This window comes from Xiphophorus couchianus, chromosome 6, assembly GCF_001444195.1.
Source record: "Xiphophorus couchianus chromosome 6, X_couchianus-1.0, whole genome shotgun sequence".
Taxonomy (NCBI): domain Eukaryota; kingdom Metazoa; phylum Chordata; class Actinopteri; order Cyprinodontiformes; family Poeciliidae; genus Xiphophorus; species Xiphophorus couchianus.
Genome location: NC_040233.1, coordinates 15067556 through 15088522, shown reverse-complemented (window position 1 = coordinate 15088522; position 20967 = coordinate 15067556). Strand labels below are relative to the sequence as shown.

Sequence of the window (20967 nt, the reverse complement as noted above, 5' to 3'; positions counted from 1 at the left end):
AACAATTTGAATGAATACTGGGTGACCGTTAACCGTCATTTGTATTCAGTAGTAAAATAGACCAACACTCTTATTGCACTTTGGGCTCCCACTGACGACTCAACATCCCTTTTCCCTGACATGATCACCGAAGGGAAAGCTGTTGCAACAAGTCAAGCCTGCATAACTTTACAGGTAGACAAACCTCAAAAGCAAGCTCTGTCCATATTGTTCCCCAAATTACCAGAAACATCATTCATTTCCACCACTAAACTGTACATTGAACACATTCTGGCCGTAAAAGCAATGTGTTTTAAAGCGTATCAAATTTAAGGTACAAGGAAGCTCAAGATAAACATTATGCAGAAGCCACGAATGAATAAAAATTTAAATTATAGTTAACACAGTATTTTTCTAACATTTAGCAAAAAGTGGTTATGTAACACACCATAAATCAATGCATATGTAATGCTGATAATCTTTTTTGTTGTTGTTGAATCTCGGTTGTGTGAAGCTCCTCGATCTACATGTCTGTTAGAAAGTGACTTCATAATACGGAGCGATTAAGAAAGTGAAGGCAGGTTCTTCCTGAACAGGTTGCACAATGCCTTTGGCAGATTTTCCACAGTGGTTTGAAAGTTTGACATGACTGTAAACTTCCATCTGCTTGAATCTCCTAAAAATCTTTCCTAAAAAACATTATTGGCCACATAGTTCAAATGCTCTTTTTGACAACCCAATTTCATTTAACCCTGAACTGGAACTCTCACAAGGGCTTTGGTAAAAGGTTAAAAATGAAACCGTCTAAAATCCACCAAAAATGTTGTACCATTCTTACAGTTAAACACTTTAATTAAAAAAAGGCCTTAAGGTTTTCTCAAGCTGTATGAAACACTAGCAACACAGCACTGCCCTGTCCCACCTGTCTTCACCTGCAATGAAGACTCCAACAGATTTACCAACTTTAAGAAAAATGTCAACATGGCTGTTTGGAAAAAAAAATCTGACTGTTATAGATAATACAAAAATTGATTAAACCACACTTGGCAAGGTATGAGCAGAGCATGCTTGCTAAGCAGCCAGCAGAAGACTGGCTACTTAAGTAGGTAGCCCAAACAGAAACTAATACATATTTGATATATTTGTGCTATATAGACTATAAGGTCTAGTACAGTACACAGGAAAAAAATTCTGTGCAGTCAACACCTGAAATGTAAAATAATTTTGAATTGATATTCATAAGTTACTTTTGCTCCTGCCTTTGTATCAACATGACAAATAATGTTACGGTAATTATTATAACCGTAACAATGACTTTTCTGGTTTTGTCAGTAGCATGACACAACAGTATTTTTTACCCCCTCAATGCTGAGTAGAGATACGTAATGAGTGTATTACTCTTTACACTTGTTCAAAAAGGAATTACAGAAAACACAACAGTGTATAGTTGACAAAGGCAGTCTGAATTCAGTGCTAAAGTGATTATATAATATTTTGTGAAAAACCTAATACTCTTGTTCGCTGAATTCAACTCCAATATGACAAATATTTTAAATCTTCTTCCTCACATTTTTAGTAAACAAAATTTCTTATGCCTTTTCTTACTCCAAAGTGTACATCATCATTTATTGTTGGCTGCATTATAGACCAGTGAAGCTCAGGAATACTCAGAGAGCGAGCATCACAATAAAAACGGTCAGAGAGGGCAGCTGCTGCCCTGCCATCTCTGGTGAGCCACTGTATTTACCACTCTGATGCTCCAACTGGGGCTGCCATAAGACTGCCTGGTCCTTGGGTCCCAACCCTCTGGCTGGTCTGGTGACCAGGAATAGGGTGAGCACACACTGCTATGGGGGCTCCATGCACCCTAAGGTAAGAAGGGATGGGTGAGAGGGTGAGAGAGAGTGAGAGAGAGAAGAGGGAGGGAGGAGGGCGACAAAATGCAGCAACTTAAAAACAAAGCCGGCAAAGAAACCAAAACATACAAAGAAAGATGTTAAAGAAATGTGGTGAGGTTCTCATGTAGTAACTTTAGATTAAGTCGATACACATTCATTTAAGGAAGGATCTTACAAGCCAGAACATCTACAAGTTCTTAAGTGATATGAGTTAAAGCTAATCCTCATTTTCCATGCGCCTAGTTTAAAGAGCAAAACTTGGACAAGCAAATGTGTTAGTTACAGTTTGCATAGAAGAATTTATTAGCATTAGCGTGGCATTATAAAGTAGAAAAGGGTGGGAAATAGACCTGTTGCATGTCTTTATGGCAATCATATGTTTGGCATGCTGTCAAACAAGCAGCTGCATTCGCACAGCAAAACATCAGCGCATTAGCCATGCTTGACTGAAGAGTCTGATTTATGCTTTTTAGAAAAGATTTTCCCATACTGGGTGTAGTAAATTAATTTGAGCCCTGTAATGCTTATTTAAGAGTTAAGATATACTACCTCTAGAAAAAAAACCCTTTATTCAACTAGCTCTCTTGTACTCGCGTCATTTATAACATATAAGCAGCCGATGGCACAATTCAATTCCAAATATTTTTTGAGAAAATTCTACGTTCTGTATGAGGCAGACTTAGGACTCCAATATCAAAATAATCTGAATATTTGGTGTTTAATCTCCCTTAGCCACTCATAGTATATTATGTAAATAATAAAAGTAATTACTACTGCTGTTTCTGAATTAATGGATGTTCATCCTAAGTCGGACAATGACACAATGCATGTTTATGACATGATCATGAGATGAATAGAGAGACAGATAATGATGATGTTTGAGGTGGATACCAGTAGGGAATGTTAGCAAAATATCTTCAATCCACAAAACCTCCATCTCCTATGGGGATTTACAAAAAGAAAAAAAGACTGCCCTTTTCGCAAAGTTTTGAACGCAGTGTTACAAAGGGAGTAGAAAAATAGCCACTTTTGTGCTTTACTTGTGTAGGGCACTGTAAGAGGTAAAATAATGTTATAGACAGAAACAAACAAGTTCTTATCCCAAGCCTGAAGCTACTTCAATCACACAGAAACCAGTGACAGAAAAACTCTTGATCATGTTTCAAAGAGCATGACCCACAGGTAACACACAAAGAGGTAGTGAATTAGCTGCAGATACCTATTAAAATTGCAATGATTTTTTATCTAAATTGCAACAGGGTATCAGGTAGAGTGATTCCCACTGTGCCAATGAATGGTAGTAATCTCAACGATTAGCAGTTTGGCGTCATACCTGTTTGACCCGAGGCCTCCCGGGAGAAAACTTCCTCTTTGTGATGGCCGGTTTTCCCATGCCAATCTTCGGCGTGAACGGTATGAGGTTTGTTGTTGGTATTATACTGCTGTGGTCACTCAGCGTGGGTAGGATCTGGGTCTGTGACGGGTCTCTGAGAGGCATCCCTCTGGCTAGAGGAGAAGAGTGTGAGGGAGAGGAGACCATTTCGGCCAATCTCTCCACAGCTGTTTTGACGGGTTTCTCCTCTAAAGACAAACCAGGAAATAACACACTGGGCTTGCTGTCCAGTGTAGAGTTCATCTCCTCTGATCTACTAGAAGTTGAAGGCTTAACAGTCTCTGCCAAGTTCATGTGAAATACACCCTCATTTGTCTCTTTGTTAGGTTGTTTAGGAGCAGTTTCCAAGAAAGAAGCCTTCACTACATCCATACTTGAAGTTTGGTGTAGTGTGACTTCCATTGGTTGTTCCATGAAAGTTACTGATGTAGTACTTGGTTCTTTGGTGGTTGAGATGATGGCCTTAAAATCCTTTGTGCTGGGGTCGACCGTGCCCTGCTCAGGGCCCTGCTCTGTATTTGCTGGCTTGATTAGCAATGTGATATCCTGCGTCTGTAGCGCCTCAATGGGCTGCTGGACAAGAAAGGGTTCCTGGCTCGGAGATGACAATGACGCAGAACTTTCTGTGGACGTGAGCTGGGGTCTAGCTGCTGGTTTTGTTTCTGTAAAAGAGTAAACAAAAGTTGGTGTTAAGAACATAAATGTATCCAACATAGTATTTACAAATAAAAGAAAATTGAGGGGCATGGAAACTAGCAACACTTTCAACTGTAAAATCAGTTATGTTTGCAATAAATTAAATCGAAATGTACAAACCTGGGTTGAATTCTGCTGTAATTTTGTTGACAGAAGGTTCAGTACCCTGCATCTCAACAGCATCTGCTCCTCCTTGGGCTTCTAAAGAGAGAGAAACGGGAACATACTTATTAGTTTACAAAAATACTTCAGCGACAGGATAATAGCATATTGTAGAAAATCATCAACAAGCAAGCTAATGAAAGGAATTGTTTTAGGTTTTCACTGCCTTAACTAGCCCTGATGAATGATCCGCAGGCCGAACACTAAAAATCCAATTATTTTCCAATCAGTGAAAGCACCTCATGCTGGAGGTACCAAATTGTTCTGGTAGCAGGACTCCTTAATGTAGAAGTTGTTGCTGTGTTTAAGGTAGCTATTTGATACACGTTGCTGAAAAACTTATAAAACAATAATTCTTACATTTTTTCATCTTTGTTCTGAAACATTAGTGAAATCCTGTGCAACACTGACTGCTCTCAGGCACTATAAAATCACTGAGATCTCAACGCAAGTAATTAATCACAGAATTCTTAATTTATCCTTACTGTAACACTAGTATCCTCTGTAGTTCTTAAAGAGAAATCAAAATTGATTTTAGTCCATCAGAGCTTTACAAAAACAGCAATCAGAAATCTAGCACAAAATCTCTGATCGGTGTAGGTCTAATTGTTATTGACAAGAATCCTAAGGAGATGGATAACACCCACAATAACCAATAGAAAAGTAAAAATGAAAAACAAGATAAAAACTACCTCACACCGAAGCAACTACCATGCAACTGGTTGCTACTAGGGGACTACTGGTCAGTATGCACTTGAAATCATTGTTTTGCTTTTTAACAAATTGGTGACTACTATGCCCTTACTCTAGTTTTGTTTTTATGTCCCATGTCTGTTTTGTCTAAAAGCTATCAATTCCTTTAACTTGTGCTGTATGAATAGAACCAGTATTCACTGGCTATCAGGGATCCACACATCGAGCCAATATTCTGCCAGACAGCATCTGACAGTACAGACAGCCTAGTCTTAAGGAGGCACCCACTATTTCAATCCACAAGTTCCCATGTCACACTGATCCTGACACACGCATGCACCTGCTACGCATCAATGCCAGGGAAGGGAGTAACCATGACAACCAACATCCCAGGGTCTGTGTGCTCTGGGCTCATGACTGTGCAGCTTGCAGGTGCTCATCCGGTGCTCATGCCGGAAAGTAAATTAGGAAGATGGGCCTACAACCATCTCTTGCCATCAGCTATTGACCACGCTGAACACACATTCATCTTTCCAATATTTTTTTACTCACTGAATAAGCAAACTAAACAGTTTAGATTATTACATAACTAAAACCCTGCAAAAAAAAAAAAAATCCTAAACTCAGGACCAACTTGCACATGCAGGGCAGATTTAATAGCATCTATTAAACATCGATTAACCTGGAGCGGTGCTAAATCTGGCAGTCAAACAGCTCAAATAAAGAATTTTATTAAAGTACCCATTTGGGTGTATGCCAGATGAGTTATAATTGCAGCTGTTATCTTGTTTAATGTCATACTAAATTCCATCTATAGCGATACAACTGAGGTTTGCATGAGTGCGAATCAGACTTTCACATTGTGAGTAATAACAGTAGTATCTCTTAGTTAAAATTGCACTGCTAGTTGATTACATCTGATACAAACAATATTTAAATTAGTCTAAAGCATTGCTTCAGTTACTTAAATCTTACTGCACAGATAAAGAGAACACAAATAGCTATTTAAACAGTTGTACCCTTTTCTCTTATCCGTCAGTAAGAATACCAGAAAGCTGTTTCTAGAGAGCATAAAGTATATAAATATTGGCTACTGGTAAACAGTAAAGGTAAAATAGAACATCAAAATACGCCATTTACGCTCTGTGATGTTGTCGCTACAGTCTGACGAGCCTGCTGTGTTATTAAGCAGATTAATATAAAATAAACTTTGCAGACTATTACAAGAAAGTGTGGCCTAAATTTGAGAAAGCCTAGCTGATATTATGATTTTATGACTTTGTGCTAGGACTAATTCAAAACCACAGCAGTTATTTGGAGGCACATTTTAATGTGTTTTAAAGCAACACCTCAAATACACCACTTTCTTGTGTGACATCACGGAAAAATTAAAAGCAACCAGCCGGGATTAGGTAGAGAAATGTGTGACTCCACAACTCCGGTTCATCCTTGGATACAAACATCCAGATACTTGAAGTTGCCATGGTTATCTATTCCAGCAATTATGCAAGAATAAACACAATGATCCGCCATCTTAAAGTTTGAGGAGTCGTGTTGCGAGTCCCAGAGACTCTTTGAATCCCCAGAACAAATAAACAAAAGATGTTGGCTGACAACAGTCATTGTTCACATTATTAATCATGTACCTATATGGAAGGTCACATAGAAAGAAGCAAGCTATTATGGCATACTGAACATAAAAAACTTGATTACTTTTATGAATCCACTGAGACACAAAGACATTTGGAGACAAGTCCTGTGACGTATTTGGCCAAAACAAAAGAAAAATGGTGAAGCTTGAAATCCTGAGAATGCCATTCTGACTGTGAAGGACAGGAGCTGTAGCATCATGTTGTATGTGTGTTTTCCATAAGGAAAGTGTGTGGAGACATTAAAGCAACATTTCAAGGCATATCAGTTAGGAAGTTAAAGCTTTGCACAAATGCTTCTTCCAAACAGACAATGACTCCAAACCCCACTAAATTAATTAGAAAATGGCTTAGAAACAACAAAGTTAATGACTTGGAGCCCTGAATTCAATCCCATAGAAAATTTAGGGGTAGAGTTTCAAAGGTGTGTGTGTGAACAAGGTAGCATGCAAACCCTACTCAGTGGCACCATTTCTGTGAGGAGGAATGGGCCAAAATTACAGCAAACCAAGGAGCTTGAGGAAGGAGACAGTTGATGTGATGGACTGGTCAATTCATCTGGCTGAACGAGCTCTACACTCACAAGTGTGATAAACACTTGCAAAATAAACCCTCCTTAATTAAGATGGCCCAAACAGCCATAGCATATTTTTTTAAAGTAAAAGTGGGGAAAGCTGTGCTTTTCCAGCCAAATCTAATTAGCGGATTGTAAATGACCAGAAGTAGAAAAAGAGTGAGCATCTGTGCCTAGTGTGCAAAACAAGCAGACAGACTGTGTGAGTAGTAATGAATGAGCCAGCATTGCTTCAAGGCAGGTTAGCAGACAGGGGATCAGTGATACAATCATAATACTCTCATCCATTCTCTACAGTCAGTTGAGTGGGCTGCCTCAACAAGAGTGGGCAGGATAGCGGGCTGCCACTGGCATCCCTAACCTAGCTTGCTGTACATATTTGGGGAGGAATTTTGCACTGTAGTCCTGGCTGACCTCACTTGGACCAGATTGCAGTGCAATGTGCTGTCGAACCATAGGTGTTGGTCTTAGTTTTGGAATGAGTGAAACTCTAAAATGACTCTTGGTGCAAATAAGATTAAGGGGATGTGGGTTTCTAGCAAAAATTGTACATCCATGTACAAGTCAATAAAAAAAAGTATAAATCTTGACAGTCTGGTCAGTTTCCCAAAATTATAAGCTAGGTTTATCAAATGTCATTATCTAGTAAAATACAGGTAGACTTTACTTTAATGAAAAACTACTTAGTGGTTTAACTGAAATCTACACTTTTGACATTTATTACCTACATACGTTTCTTAAATTAATACAGAAAACAAATCTTTCATTCTTGCTCAAAGGCAATCCATCCTAACATACCTACACATTAAAGGGAACCTATCACACTTCCTTTTAAACAAGTTAGGATAGACCTACAGGTTATACAAAACATTACATTTTTTCACAAAATCATTCTCACATAATTAGATTTCACTCTTTTTGACCTCCGTTTATAATGAGCTGTTTAAGGGCCTCCTGTCTCTTTTGTAAATAAGTTATTGTTGGCCACATAGCAGCAGTGGAAGCGTAAACTCTGTTTACACTCGCACTTTAGACACATGAAAATGGCTGCAGACAGATGTACAATTGTACAGCTGTACATCTTAGACCCTGAGTCAGATCCAGAATGAGTGGGGGCTCCTGCACAACCATCAAGGACTGAACAAGTCAACAACAAAGCACTTGCTTTTTCAGCAGCCATTGTACAGCGCATACAGCGGTAAAACTAGCTGACTAGCTCTGCTTGTGTTCATTGGAAACAGAAAAGTGCCCACTGACTGACATGAGTATTGGGAGGTCTTTTAAATGGCTCATTTTCCAGACACCAAAAACATTACTTTATTGCCAGAAAATGGCTAGTTGATTTCTAAGCACTAGGATTGTTTCTAGAAGCAGTAGAGACCATAAAGGAAGTAAAAAAATTGAATTGTACATAATAGGTCCTTTTAAAGTAATTTAAAATCAGAGAATTATGAAGAACAACACTGTTTTAATCTGCTATTAGTGGGACACCATATGGTAGTGTGAGAACACTCAGATGTTTCCTTGAAAATAAGAGAGTGTTTCTTTCTGTGCTGCTGCGGTACACAACTCTCCTTTCAATTCTTTTATCTTCATGAATAGTAACTTTCACACAACTTCATTAACACCGATTTTAAAGTGCAGGCTGGTATGGCAAACCATTTCTCTGAACTATACCTCTGTGGCCAGCCGTTCTTGAATTCTGAATTCTCAACCACAAACCCTGGGTTTCATTTTCAATCACACAAGCTGAAGCTTGGTGTATGATGCAGCCATTGTTCAACATATTCAAAAACACAGCAATTTTTGGGCTTATCTTCTACGAATTCAAGATTATTTGATCAACAAAGAGAAAGGGAGAAAAAGATAGAGAGGATCAGAGACTAAAGTGTGTATAATCTTTTGAACAAAGACCCACCAGGCTTTTGGTCTGGCATGGGCAACTTCTCCTCCTGGACGGTGGCTTGAGCATGCTCTGGATCAGAGTGCAATGGAACAGCGAGTAATTCCGGTTTGGGATCATTGTGCATTTCAGGGGACAGCTGAACGCCAGGTTCAAGGTCTTTGTGCTTTTGAGCCGGCGGTAGGCCAGTCTCAGAGTCTATGTGCATGGGGGCTGGTTGAGGACTGAGCTCTGGGCCAATATCCATGTCCTCTGCCTCCAGCGCCCGCTCTGCAGCAGGAGACCTGCAGTTGGAGCAAACATAGTCCTCCCTGGGGTGGATTTCTCCATGGCGTGAGTTCTGACGCTCACATTCCAGGTGTAGCCATCTGACAGGAGTGCAAAGGAATTCACAGGATTGTTCAACAAATATTTCTATAACACAAATAGTAAGCAAAAGGCTAAGCACTTTTTTTCTTACCTTTTACAAGTCTGGCAAAGTAGTAAGTCTTTGTGACGCTCAGGGTCCAGGATGCAGGAGCACATTGGACAGCACAGAGCGGGGTCCTGGTTTTGGACACAGTTCTCACATAACAGACTGGTGTGGTGCCATTGTCCACTGGTTCGTGTTCCACACTGGATGCAAACCCTGCAGTTCTGTGGAGAAAGTGACATAATATGCTAGAGCGATTTAGAACAAGTATAGAACAAAAAAAAAATAGAGGGATCATTTCATTAATAAATATCTGCAAGGATTATTTAATCCTAACTCTACCTTAATTATATCAATAGTTTCATTTCCATTTGTTTTGGCTTCATGCTGAATCTTGACCATTTATTTCACTTAAAAGCACTACATAAAAAAATACAGACTAGTTGACAGAAAGACTGAAAATAGGGAACAGCAACAAGCTGCTGTTTTAAACCTGCAATAATTGTTTATAATAAAACCTTTTCAGGAAAATTGGAGTTAAAGCTTGGGAATGAGGCATAGCATTTTTTGCTATTGTCCATGAGAATGAGGAATCTAAACATGAAAGTGTGAATATGTAGACAAGACACATTTGAAACTCAAATAGGTATCGCACAGATTTTAAGCCTCTGTGTTAAATTTGATATGCAAGATTGGCCAATGATGAAAATAAGAAGTTTCTCAGAAAATTTGGTTAGAAAATATTTTCTAAAAATCATCAACTAATTTCTTTGTAACATCTATTTATAGCTTATTCATGACATGTACAATCACACAACTGAGTTTGCAGTTTATAAGACCAACTACCCACACAGCTCAACAATGTTTTTTTTCTTTCTTTCTAAAGAAAAGATTTTGCAACTCAATTCAACAAAGACGACATCAGAGGACACAGCATCTTTCCAGCAATAAACCGGAAAGATTACTTTTTTTTCTCCGATCTGTATGTCAGAAAGACCACACAACTCAGAACAAAACTGACACACATATGGAGACAGGCGCTCATGCTGAGGAGATGTGAGCATCAACGATTTGTGTTGGCTGCATGATTCTGTGCTGAGTCAAGCACAGAAGCCAAATGTGGGGGAACTCTTCACCTGCTGCTTCCTTCTCTGTGACCTACTCTAACATAACACTTGTGCTTGTACATGCAAGTACACTTTGTACTATCTTTTGGCGCGGAGGCTGAACTGAAACCTTTAAGGGATCAGCTTCTCCGAGTCATTTCTTTCACACACAATGTGCATATTCCTTTGGGTCTAAGTCACTCTACCCAGCAACAGAGCCTTGGTGTATTTATTTTCTTCCCATCTACACACACTGAACACAACATGACTCTGCAAGGAAAAAAAAAAAAAAAAGAGGAAAATGGAGTGCCATTATGTACAAACAACAATTTAAATCAACCACAATAATTTCCCGCTCTGACATTGTGTATCAAGTTTCACTGCTTTCATTACAGTTATGTTACAATTAAAAATAACTTTTTTTTTCGGGGCTGAGAAGTTTAGGATGAGTCCTACCTTACACCTCCACCCATTGGTTGGCAAAGAGTCGATAGCCGGTTGCAAGCAAAAGGTGTGGTAGCCTTTGTCGCACATGTCACACACCAGCATTTTAGTGTCCTCTCCTGGGTTCCTACAGGAAATACAGAAAACAAAGAGTGAAGTGATACTGTGTAAGATTTGAGACGTCCTAAACAGAACTTTTTGTCATATTCAAAGTATTTTCTTTCATCGAGCCATATTTCAAAACTTCACTAAAATCAGGTAGACATGATCTGGATGGACATTGTGAGTTTGTGCCACTTTGTTATGATTTTTAGGTCGAAAGACAAACAGTTACAACAACAGACAAATGCCAACACTAGTTTTGGAAGACATGAATACATAAATACTGCTTTAGATATTTGCAGGACCTTCTATGCGGCAACTGATTCCAACGAGCTCAAAAAGCTGTTTACATTCCTGCTGTTGCAAATTTTTAAACAACTGAATCAGAAAGTGTTTATATCCTATTTTTTGCCCACTTTAGTTTGCTGTTTTTTATGCACAAATATACAAGCACCGTTTGTACATTTCATTTTTAAATGATCCAATTCGGTTTCACGTTTCTTACAATATATTTGAATGTAACTTCACAGTATTTTTTTTTCTTATGCTTTAAATGTTCCTTTGCTATGGAACCTCTTATTTCTGAATTTTTGTTATTATGTTCTTTGTGTGAATTTAAATGTTTCAATTTACCCATCACTTTACTGTTGATACACCTGAATTTCCCCACTACGGGACAATAGAGGATATTTCTATTCTAAACTTGCAGTACTTAGCATTAATGAATGGCTGGCTCTTTACAAGCTTAATGTTAATACAAAATTTCAGAAAATGTTGAATCTTGTGCAATTGACAGTTTATTGCACAAGATATGATAAAGTGTGCTAAACAACTAAAAAAACATTTGGGTTTTCTATACAAATATAAGACTTAAGCCTCAATGGGCAGTTTATATAAAGGTCCGAGGTTACATGAATTAAGCTTCCCAGTTAGTTTTTCACCAGCCACAGAGGCAAACAAAACAACGTGCATCATGCCTGGGAGCGGTGCAGAAACTAAGAAGGACCACCAGTGAAAGAGACAGATTCTTTGTAAGGCTTCATTTAGGTGGGAGGTTAAAGTGACTCACTTGCATGTCTGGCAGATTTTGCACTCTGGGCATTGCCAACCTGCCCTTTTTAGAGGGGTCACTGCTATGTCCAGGCACATCCCGTGGTAATGCAGACCACAACTGGTGCAGAAGAGCTGGTCTAGTAGGTCCCCTGGGCTATCGCACAGCACGCAATTTACATCGTCTACAACTATCAAACCAAACACAACAGGCACATCGGTAAATATCTAGCACATGATATTCTTCATCTAATTATGCAATTTCTTAACTTACATTTGAGAATTGCCAATTCAATATGTTCTGGGCAGTGGAGTGAAAGACTTCTAATATCTTGAAATGTTCCAGCTGCCCCTGCGCAGGGGTAATGGTAGAGTTGAGCACATCCTTCTGCACAGCACTTAATGGAGGCTCCAAGGCGCTTACAGTATGCACAGTGCTGTAGAGACAAAGAAAAATAACATAGCTTTTTGTAAAAACAGTCTTTGTCTGCAAAAGCATAATAATTATACCAGCTTCACTAAAGATCGTGACTAATACTGACTTTAAAAAAAAAAAGGGAGGATGGTTTAGATCCTTCAACATTTCTCGAAAAAAATATGAATCTGGATTTTAGCCTTAAGAGCAAAACAACAAAATCTCAAGCATCTTCTATTGTCCGCCAACTCCATGAGTGTGAACTAATAGCCGCAGTGGAGATCAAGTGGCAGAATTGCTATTCAGCTGCTGGACCGATGGGCTGCAAACAATCAGAGAACTTTGAGCAGCAACACTGCTACCAGACACAGCCAACCGGCTACGAGAGCTGTGTGCTGCTGAGTGGCATGACCTTTTCCATTTCACAGCTGAGAGATCCACGCTGCCTCTCTGACCTTTACCAGTCAGCCTGATCCAGCCGCTTTTCTGTGCCTCAATGAAGCAGTCCCTCCCTGCTGCCCTGGCACATTAAGATGGTGTTAACACCCATTAGTCTACAGATGTTCTCCCTCCACTTACCTTTGTGCTCCCTGAGTCAATGGCTCTGTCCACGTTAAGAAGAGATTGTCCCTCGCCCTCACAAACACCGTCAGACCACAAGGCACAACTCTGATGTGCCCAACATTGCCCTAGAAAATTTCAAGTGATAAAATACAAAATAAAAGCCTCTAAGGCAAAAACTAGCAATCAAATGGGGTTCAAATACAAAGTTTCATTAACAGGGAAAAATAAAATGCTTGGTTCAAAAAAATTACGGTAAGTTACAGTATCGCCAATCCTACCTGACTCAAAAAGAGACTGGACTTTAAGACCTTGTGGAAGGCCGACGTGAGAAAGCTCATCCCAAAATCGACTGGCAGAGTCTGGTTCTTCATGGCAGGTTTCAGACCCACTGGGGGGGAGGAGGAGGTGAAATTTATTACAGAAAGGAAGTTTAAAACCATTCAAAGCGAAATAATTATACGTAGACTTTCAAAAGCTGAAATAAGGAGACAAGAAAACTGAGATGAGGGAAAGTAAAAGGCCATCTATTGTAGTGAATGAAGAGTCTGGTTGTCCTGAGTCATACAAGGATTAAAAAGGATGTTTCTTTAAGTTATACAACACAGAAAATAAATGAAAAAGCATTAGCGTTTCAAAGGGGCCTTCATTTCAATCAACAGACAAAATAATAAATAATTAAAAAGATTGTTTTTGACAAGATTGTACACTCATGATAAGACGCCTTATTGTTTACAGCCTAATTATGTAATTATATTCACCTTTCTTACAACTGCACCGTGTCTGTCCATCATGATAATTAAAAAAAACAACATAAAAGGTACCTACTGCCTGGCAGACTGCCAGACCAAACCACTCTACTTTCATGACAATATCAGGAACTGAGAAAACCAGAATTCAGTTTATTAAAGTCACCAAATATACTAGGCTGTTGTTCAAGAAAGTCAGAGACAGCAGTGACCAGCCATTTGGAAAATGAGGATCCAATCTCTCTCTAACAACAATAGTCAGTGAAGAAGAAGTTACAGAGGGAAGAAGACCACAGGGTTACATAGCGTAATCCCTGCTTCTTTGATAACAGAGTGTGGTGTTTCACTTTGGGAATCGCCAGTCATGCTGAAGTGATTCCCATAGTGAAACTGAAAGCAAAACTGAAGTGGAAAAGTAAGCAGAATTTTCCTTTCAGGCATGGATGGTGTGTTAGCAGATTCTTCAGACTGCTACTTTTTGAACGTGGAAAACCTTCAGCAGATAACAGGAATGAAGAACATATTATAGCAAGGATATTCAATTTTATCCTTAGAAGAGTCAATTTCTGTCAATCTGTCTTCAGGAAAGTTGAGGAATTATGCTAAAACTAAGGGTCTGGGGTTTTGATTATTGATTATTGTCCAATAATCAATAAGGCTTTACTATAGTTTCATATTTTTAGTGATGCAGAGGGAGACAGCTGTGTAGCTTTGCGTTGCTTTGGCAAAAAATCTAGTTTTATGTACCTACATACATTTTAATGTTACAATATTTTAAATTCATATAGAAAGATTTTTTTTTTATTTATAGCTCAAAATCACAAACTTAACAAAAATCAGTAGCGGCAGATTAAAGATTTACAAAAATCTTACATTTTTTGGTTTGTTTTTCTACCTCTCTGATTAATCTTTTAAACAAAAACATTTCGAAGATGGGCTTACTTGGTTTCCTTCTCTCCTGAGGTGTCGTCAACAGCCGTTTTTGGCTGAGCAGTTACGTCGCCATCACTGCCATCGCTTGTCGAGCTTTCCTCACCATTATGGCTGACAGATATTTCATGCAGAGATGTGGTGCTGAATACTTGTAGTTCCCCCTGACCAAGAAGGCTACGACCACCACAGTAACAGAAGGCACAGAGACGCTCCCTGAAATCAAGAAAATGTTAATGTTTAATTGTAAACGTACTGTGAATAAATACAAAACAATGCATGTCAGCATGAACTTAAACTTTCTCACTTCTGGCAAAAAGGCATTTAAATGGCTCTCTTTTTCCACTTTGAACCGAAAAACATAATCGTACACACATCTGGACATGAAAATGTTTCAGATTTCTTAAGAAGAAAGCCATCGTTCAAATGACAAAGTTGGGCTGGTAATAAGATCCCAGGAGACGCTGCTGATCTGACCTCAGTCACTAACATCAATGGTACAGACACGCTACGAGATTGATTACAGCCTTTAACAAAGTGACACCTGGGAAGAGCAGACTGCATCCACCACCCGATGACTTCCACACGTGTGTACACGAGCAAGACAAAAACCAATATTCTTCACTGGACAAACTACACGTTTCTTTTATTCACATACATATAACCAATATTAACTGTGGGTCAGGCAAAGTTTAGTGCTACTGACCTGCTTTTGATTTCTCCACTTGCTGGGACAGATGGTCCTGTTGAACTCTCTGCTGGGGGGCTCTGGGCCAGAGGGGAAGAGTGTTTCTCCTCCTCTGGCGCCTCAGTGGTCTCCACTTCCACAGTCTCCACTGGCTGGATTTGTGTTTCTGTGGAAATAAACAACAAAACCAAGAAATTAGTTAGTCAAATATCTACTAATAACTTATCATGGTTTACAAATATACATATTAAGACATACCAATACTATTGCAGGTTAATTGCACTGAAGTCAGATTTGAGGTAAAAACCTCAAGCATTGATTACAGCTAACCCACAAGTGAGGCACAGAAAACAAACATTTCTCAAATAGTAATGCTTATTCACAAGTCATGTCAAGACTGACAATATCCTGTGTTCATTACCATTACATGACTCAATTCAAAAAACCTGAAAAACTGTATTATTACTTAGAAGTAACATTTAACTAGGTCAATGCAGCAAACATTCAGTGACATCATGTGAAATTTCACACTGACAATTTAAAGATCTCTACATCTAAATAGCTTAACAATTAAGACAGTTAAAGAGTTGTGCAGAAAACTAGATAACAGTTTTTGACATTAATATTCAAATATCTTTTACATACAGGTACGTTTCAATAAAGAACAATATTAACAAAAGGTTATTTCCGTAATTTATTTAAAAGTAAAACTATGTTCATCTATTGTACAGCTTATGTACTCAACACTTGGTCAGGGCACCTTCTGCTTGAATTCCAGAATCAATGCGGTGACATAGAGGCGATCAGCCTTTGACACAGCTTAAGTGTTTAGGAAGCCCAGGGTACTTTGATAGCAGCCTTTAGCTCATCTGCATTATTGGGGCTGGTTTCCTCCTTTTGACTTTAATCTGGACAATCAAGCACGGTGGCTTTTGGCAGCATGGGTACACACCAAGCCCTGCCAAGAAATTAAATGAGCAGCTCCACAGAGCTTGTCTGCAGAGGGAAGAATGAATTTTTCTAAATTTCCTAGTAGACGGCTGAGTTTGACTTTGGACTCGATTAATCACAGTAGGCCAACACCAACAGATAACATGGCATCCCAAATCACTGATCCAATCCTTTGTCTTTTTAGCCTGGTTAAGACAATTCTGGCTCTGTCTGTGGATCAGGAGTAGCTTAACACATGGAATGTGAGACTTGTGGCCCATGTCCTGAATACATCTATGTGGTGCCTCTTAAATCTCTGACTCAAGCCAAACTCACTCTCTTGGGAATCTCCCACAAACATTTAAATAACCTCTCCTTCATGATCCCCTTAAGCATGCAGTCATTACTGTTGCTTATGGAGCATTTTTTTCCTTCCACCCAACTTTCTATTACTATGAGGGTTTCCCCGTGTGTATTATAAGCCTGGTGGGCTGCCAAGCTATAACTGCCAGGCTAAGCGTTGCTTGATTTTATTTTATTTTTTTAAAGAAAATACACCAGGACTTGCTGTGATTCCAAATAAAAAAAACTTGTTCCTTAAAGCTGTAGCAGCCAAAACAAATAGTCTCTGTAGCGCTTATTAAAAACTCAACAGTCAGAAAATGGAAAAGCTCGGTCTCATAAATTCAATCTCCCTGTTTGTCCCTCTGTATCCAGCAGGGAGATGCAAAGTGCAGCGGGTCTAGCTCATCATGCAGGGCCGGTCCAAGGTTGTATGGGACCTTGAGGAGAATTTGATCTAGGGGCCCCTCTTCCTGCTAAGAACATCAGCACCTACCACCTGTATAACAGCATTTCAACGTGGATTTAGTGAAATCTGGGAGGGAGGGGATGTAGTTCAATTGGTTGAGCTTAAAAGCAATCATTGATAATTGTTATTTAATGGAAACCCTGCCTATGCTGGCATTAAGCATTCTGAACAGCCAGCATCCAGAGCAAAATCCATCTGTGGCTTAGTGTGGAGGGGGTAAATTTTGAGAAACTGAATTTAGGGTATTCATAAACTGCATTAAAACATAGCAGAAATAAATGTTAGAAATACATCATTGAATAAAAAAAAACCTCTATAATGCATTTCACTTTCTAATAAATGTACTTTTTCAAATATATTCTTATTTATTACATCACTGTAGTTCTTGATTTTTTTTAAAGCCCACAGACAGAAAAGAAAAAAAGAAAACAACTGTTTTGTTTGCTAAATAAAAAATGACTGTGGTTTGAGGTAAAACAAAAGACAAGCCAGTTCACAGATTCAGAATTTCCCAATATCTCAGGCACAGAACAGCGAAGCACTAAGATGTATGAGAATGGAAGGCCTGGTCATGTGATGTGATGTACACATAAAAAAGCACATAAATGGGTCTGAGGAGACTGATGGGATTTTAAAAAGCTTTTAGAGGGCATTAGCCTTGGGCTCTTTCCCACTGCACCTCAATGCCAATCTCAGAGCAAGAGGAATGATGGAAGTGGAGAGAGAAGAAAAAATGCACACCCAAAGCAGCATCGCAGTTCCATTTAAACCCTTTCAATTATAGCCCTAAAGACGAAGCATGGGGTGCTAAGAAAAAGCTCTCACTCATAGTTCTCACCCCTCACCACAGTACTGGTGAGGGGACTCTGCTACCTTTACTGACACACTTTTTGATGCACTCTTGGCAAAGGGCTGCCTGGATGTAGAAGCTTATTAAAACCAATGTGTGCATAATAGATCAAGAAGGGGGACTACAAAGTCTTACCTGCATCCTGAGGGTCTGTGGTCTCCGTTATCTCTGTACCATCCATGCTGTCCTCCTCATCCACAACAACCCTTCCCCTGGTGCGACCCCTACAGCAAGGAAGAGACACAAACAAACAGAGGAAATCAAAAGGGGAAAGAAAAGAAAAACAAAGGCTGGCTAATGAAGTGAAGCTGATGGTGTGGTTATGAATTAGTTAAATATAGCCACAGTTTCCAAGGTGATTTAATGGAGGCAATAGAGCCCAGGGCAAGGCAGAGACTGAGTAGTGACAGGGGATGCAATAGTTATCATCAACATGAACAAGATAGAAAACACCACAAACCACCACTGAAAGTATCCACATAAAATATTTCCAGCAGCACAGTGGAAACTTGTGAGAATCAAAAGATGCCTTTATGCATAATCCACAGCTAGTTATAAACAGAATTATTCTATTAATTTATAATGCACTGCACCCAAGATACAACCACAAATACGACAAAGCTGGGTAGGCAAAAAGATAGTAATGTGTGTGTGTTTAAAACACACATTAAAATGCACGAGTGTGGGCATGAGTGTGATTAAAATACACACTCATGCAGTTCTTATTTATGAACAGATATAAAGCAAGTCACAAGTGTTTCAAAAAAAGTATTTCTACAGAAAAACTTTTTGAATTCTAGTTGAGATAACAAAAATGTCATCAAATACATTTTGCAAAGGCTTTTGCTCAAGGTGCCGTTTTAGAACCGTTCTATTTCAGTCATTTGGCAGTAAATAATCAGGCTTTCAATAAAGGCACTTGATCCATCTGATCACTGGTCTTACATTTCAAATTCAAAGCAAAAAAGTGCTGCATTGTACTAGTCGCCCCAAAAACCTGACTAACTTGCCTTCCTTCACAACAAACTTGACTAATTAATATAAGGTAAAAGTGAACTATTCTGGTAACTGATGGTGATTGACACTTGAACAATATCAATAGAACTTATGTTCAATAACATGTTCAATAATTTCAGCCACAAGTGGCTTCTCCTCTGAAGAGGCCCCATTAAGTTCTTTTTATAGGAATAGCCACATTTTGGTAGGCTTAAAGTAAAACCCATACACTTTGCACTTTGAGATGATGAATTGAGGAATGATCTGTAAGACGTTCAAAGTTTTAAACTTTCCCACAACTTCATATCCCTGAGGTGTCTGCTGTTCCATGGTCTTCATGATGATGTTGGCACAATAACATTCTCTAACAATCCTCTGGGGCTTAGCAGAACAGACGCATCTACGCTATGATTGAGGATGTTTCATACCCAATAAAGGGGAGGTTCGACTAGGGACCAAAATTCCAACATTTGATACATTTTCAGACATTGCTGTTTGCTTTCACACAGTACCATTTCAAACTAATGTAACCTTTTGCAAAACCTGTTTGTCTTCCTCGCCTGTGGTAGCGGTGTATCTCTGAAGGAAATGACACAAAAACCTCTGAAGAAGAGAATAAGAGCAACGTCCTTCCTCACGAAATGTAAACAAAATTGGAGTGCCATCATTTTCTAAGATTTCACTTTTGTAAAAGACTACGAACCGTTTCTCCCACTAACGCTAGACAAACGGCTTTGTTTTGTTTTGATTTGACCAGAATGCCCTGCGCTATAGTTACCTTCCTGCTTTGGGAACGGTCTCTTCACATATGAACTCGAACAGCGCCGGAGTTCACTTCAACTGAACCCAAATGAACTGAATTTTCTAGGCAAACAAACTAGAGTTTAACTAAAGCGGACTAAACAGGGCTGGTGTGAATACACCCTTAGTTTACACATGGGTGGACTATATTTAAGAACCAGGTCACTTCTGAAGGCAATTACTTGACCTAAGATTTATTTAGAGGTAGACAACTAAAAGGAGGGTGAATAAAATACACAGCACATTTAAAGAGATTTATTTATGAAAATTTTCCAAAACTAATTTACTAACTGTACACTACTTTGTGTTGATCAAGGAAAGTAACATAACATATTACTCTGGTCGTAGTGTAATTAAAAGTGAAAAAAACAAAAAAAAGAATAGGTAGGTATATATTAGTCAGCAATACAGCACTACAGTTTGCATATTAGATTTTAACACACTAACGCACTTCTTAATAAACAGTACAAATACCCTCAGCAACTACCACCAAAGAATCAGCCAAGCTAATTCTGGAAACACCATTTATGGTAAAGGTGAGAATACTGAGGCGACAATTATAAATACAACACTAAAAATCATCCACTGTTAGCATGATATATGGGGAGAGCCAAAACAGTCCAAGTGAAAGGAATGTTTCTTATGTGCTCAGGAAGATATGCAGAATTAAGAGAAAGAAAAGACTGGAGGTGGTGGGGTAATCTTCAGTGCCACTGGAGAGAAAAATCACAAATGGCTATACGCCAAATCAGCCCCTCCCTCTAAATGACTTCCATGGGAAGCAAACCTTAATCACAAAAATGACAGAAGGAGCCTCAAGGAAACTTTGTCTGAAAACATAATTACCAAAAAGCTTGAGTCATACCACTGAAAATGAATATCTTGGTGAGGTTGAAACTCCCATTGTTCTGAAAAAAATTAAATAAACATTACACACAGACAAGTCATTTAGCCCCTGTTGAGAGGCTCGTTTAGCCTTCTGTGACCTTTAAAGCACAATTCTTTCCCCAACATAAACACACCAGTCAACTTTATTTCATTAAAATTTTCTTGTATATTAAAGTTTCTTTCCAGTTTTATTGTAGATTTAGTTAAAATTATTTCAAACATTTACTGTAGAACCACTAATAGGCAACTACGGTAAACAAGATTTTAGCATTTTAATGTTGATATAG

The 20967-nt window shown here is 38.8% G+C and overlaps 1 protein-coding gene across 7 annotated transcripts in view; it reads right to left on the bottom strand.

Moving 5' to 3' along the window:
* kmt2cb (lysine (K)-specific methyltransferase 2Cb) overlaps positions 1-20967 on the bottom strand; it is a 74104-nt gene that overhangs the window by 37623 nt on the left and 15514 nt on the right. For 6 of the 7 annotated variants that reach the window (XM_028019717.1, XM_028019719.1, XM_028019721.1 and 3 more), the window contains exons 3-15: positions 18131-18219; positions 15423-15570; positions 14729-14932; positions 13319-13428; positions 13056-13165; positions 12336-12498; positions 12081-12252; positions 10922-11036; positions 9408-9583; positions 8963-9315; positions 4087-4167; positions 3211-3932; positions 1727-1846 (exon numbers count right to left, since the gene is read on the bottom strand). In XM_028019717.1, coding sequence (XP_027875518.1) covers positions 1727-1846; positions 3211-3932; positions 4087-4167; positions 8963-9315; positions 9408-9583; positions 10922-11036; positions 12081-12252; positions 12336-12498; positions 13056-13165; positions 13319-13428; positions 14729-14932; positions 15423-15570; positions 18131-18219 — 2563 coding nt within the window. The remainder of the gene's footprint in view (positions 1-1726; positions 1847-3210; positions 3933-4086; positions 4168-8962; positions 9316-9407; positions 9584-10921; positions 11037-12080; positions 12253-12335; positions 12499-13055; positions 13166-13318; positions 13429-14728; positions 14933-15422; positions 15571-18130; positions 18220-20967) is intronic. The other variant, XM_028019722.1, reaches the window with a different exon arrangement.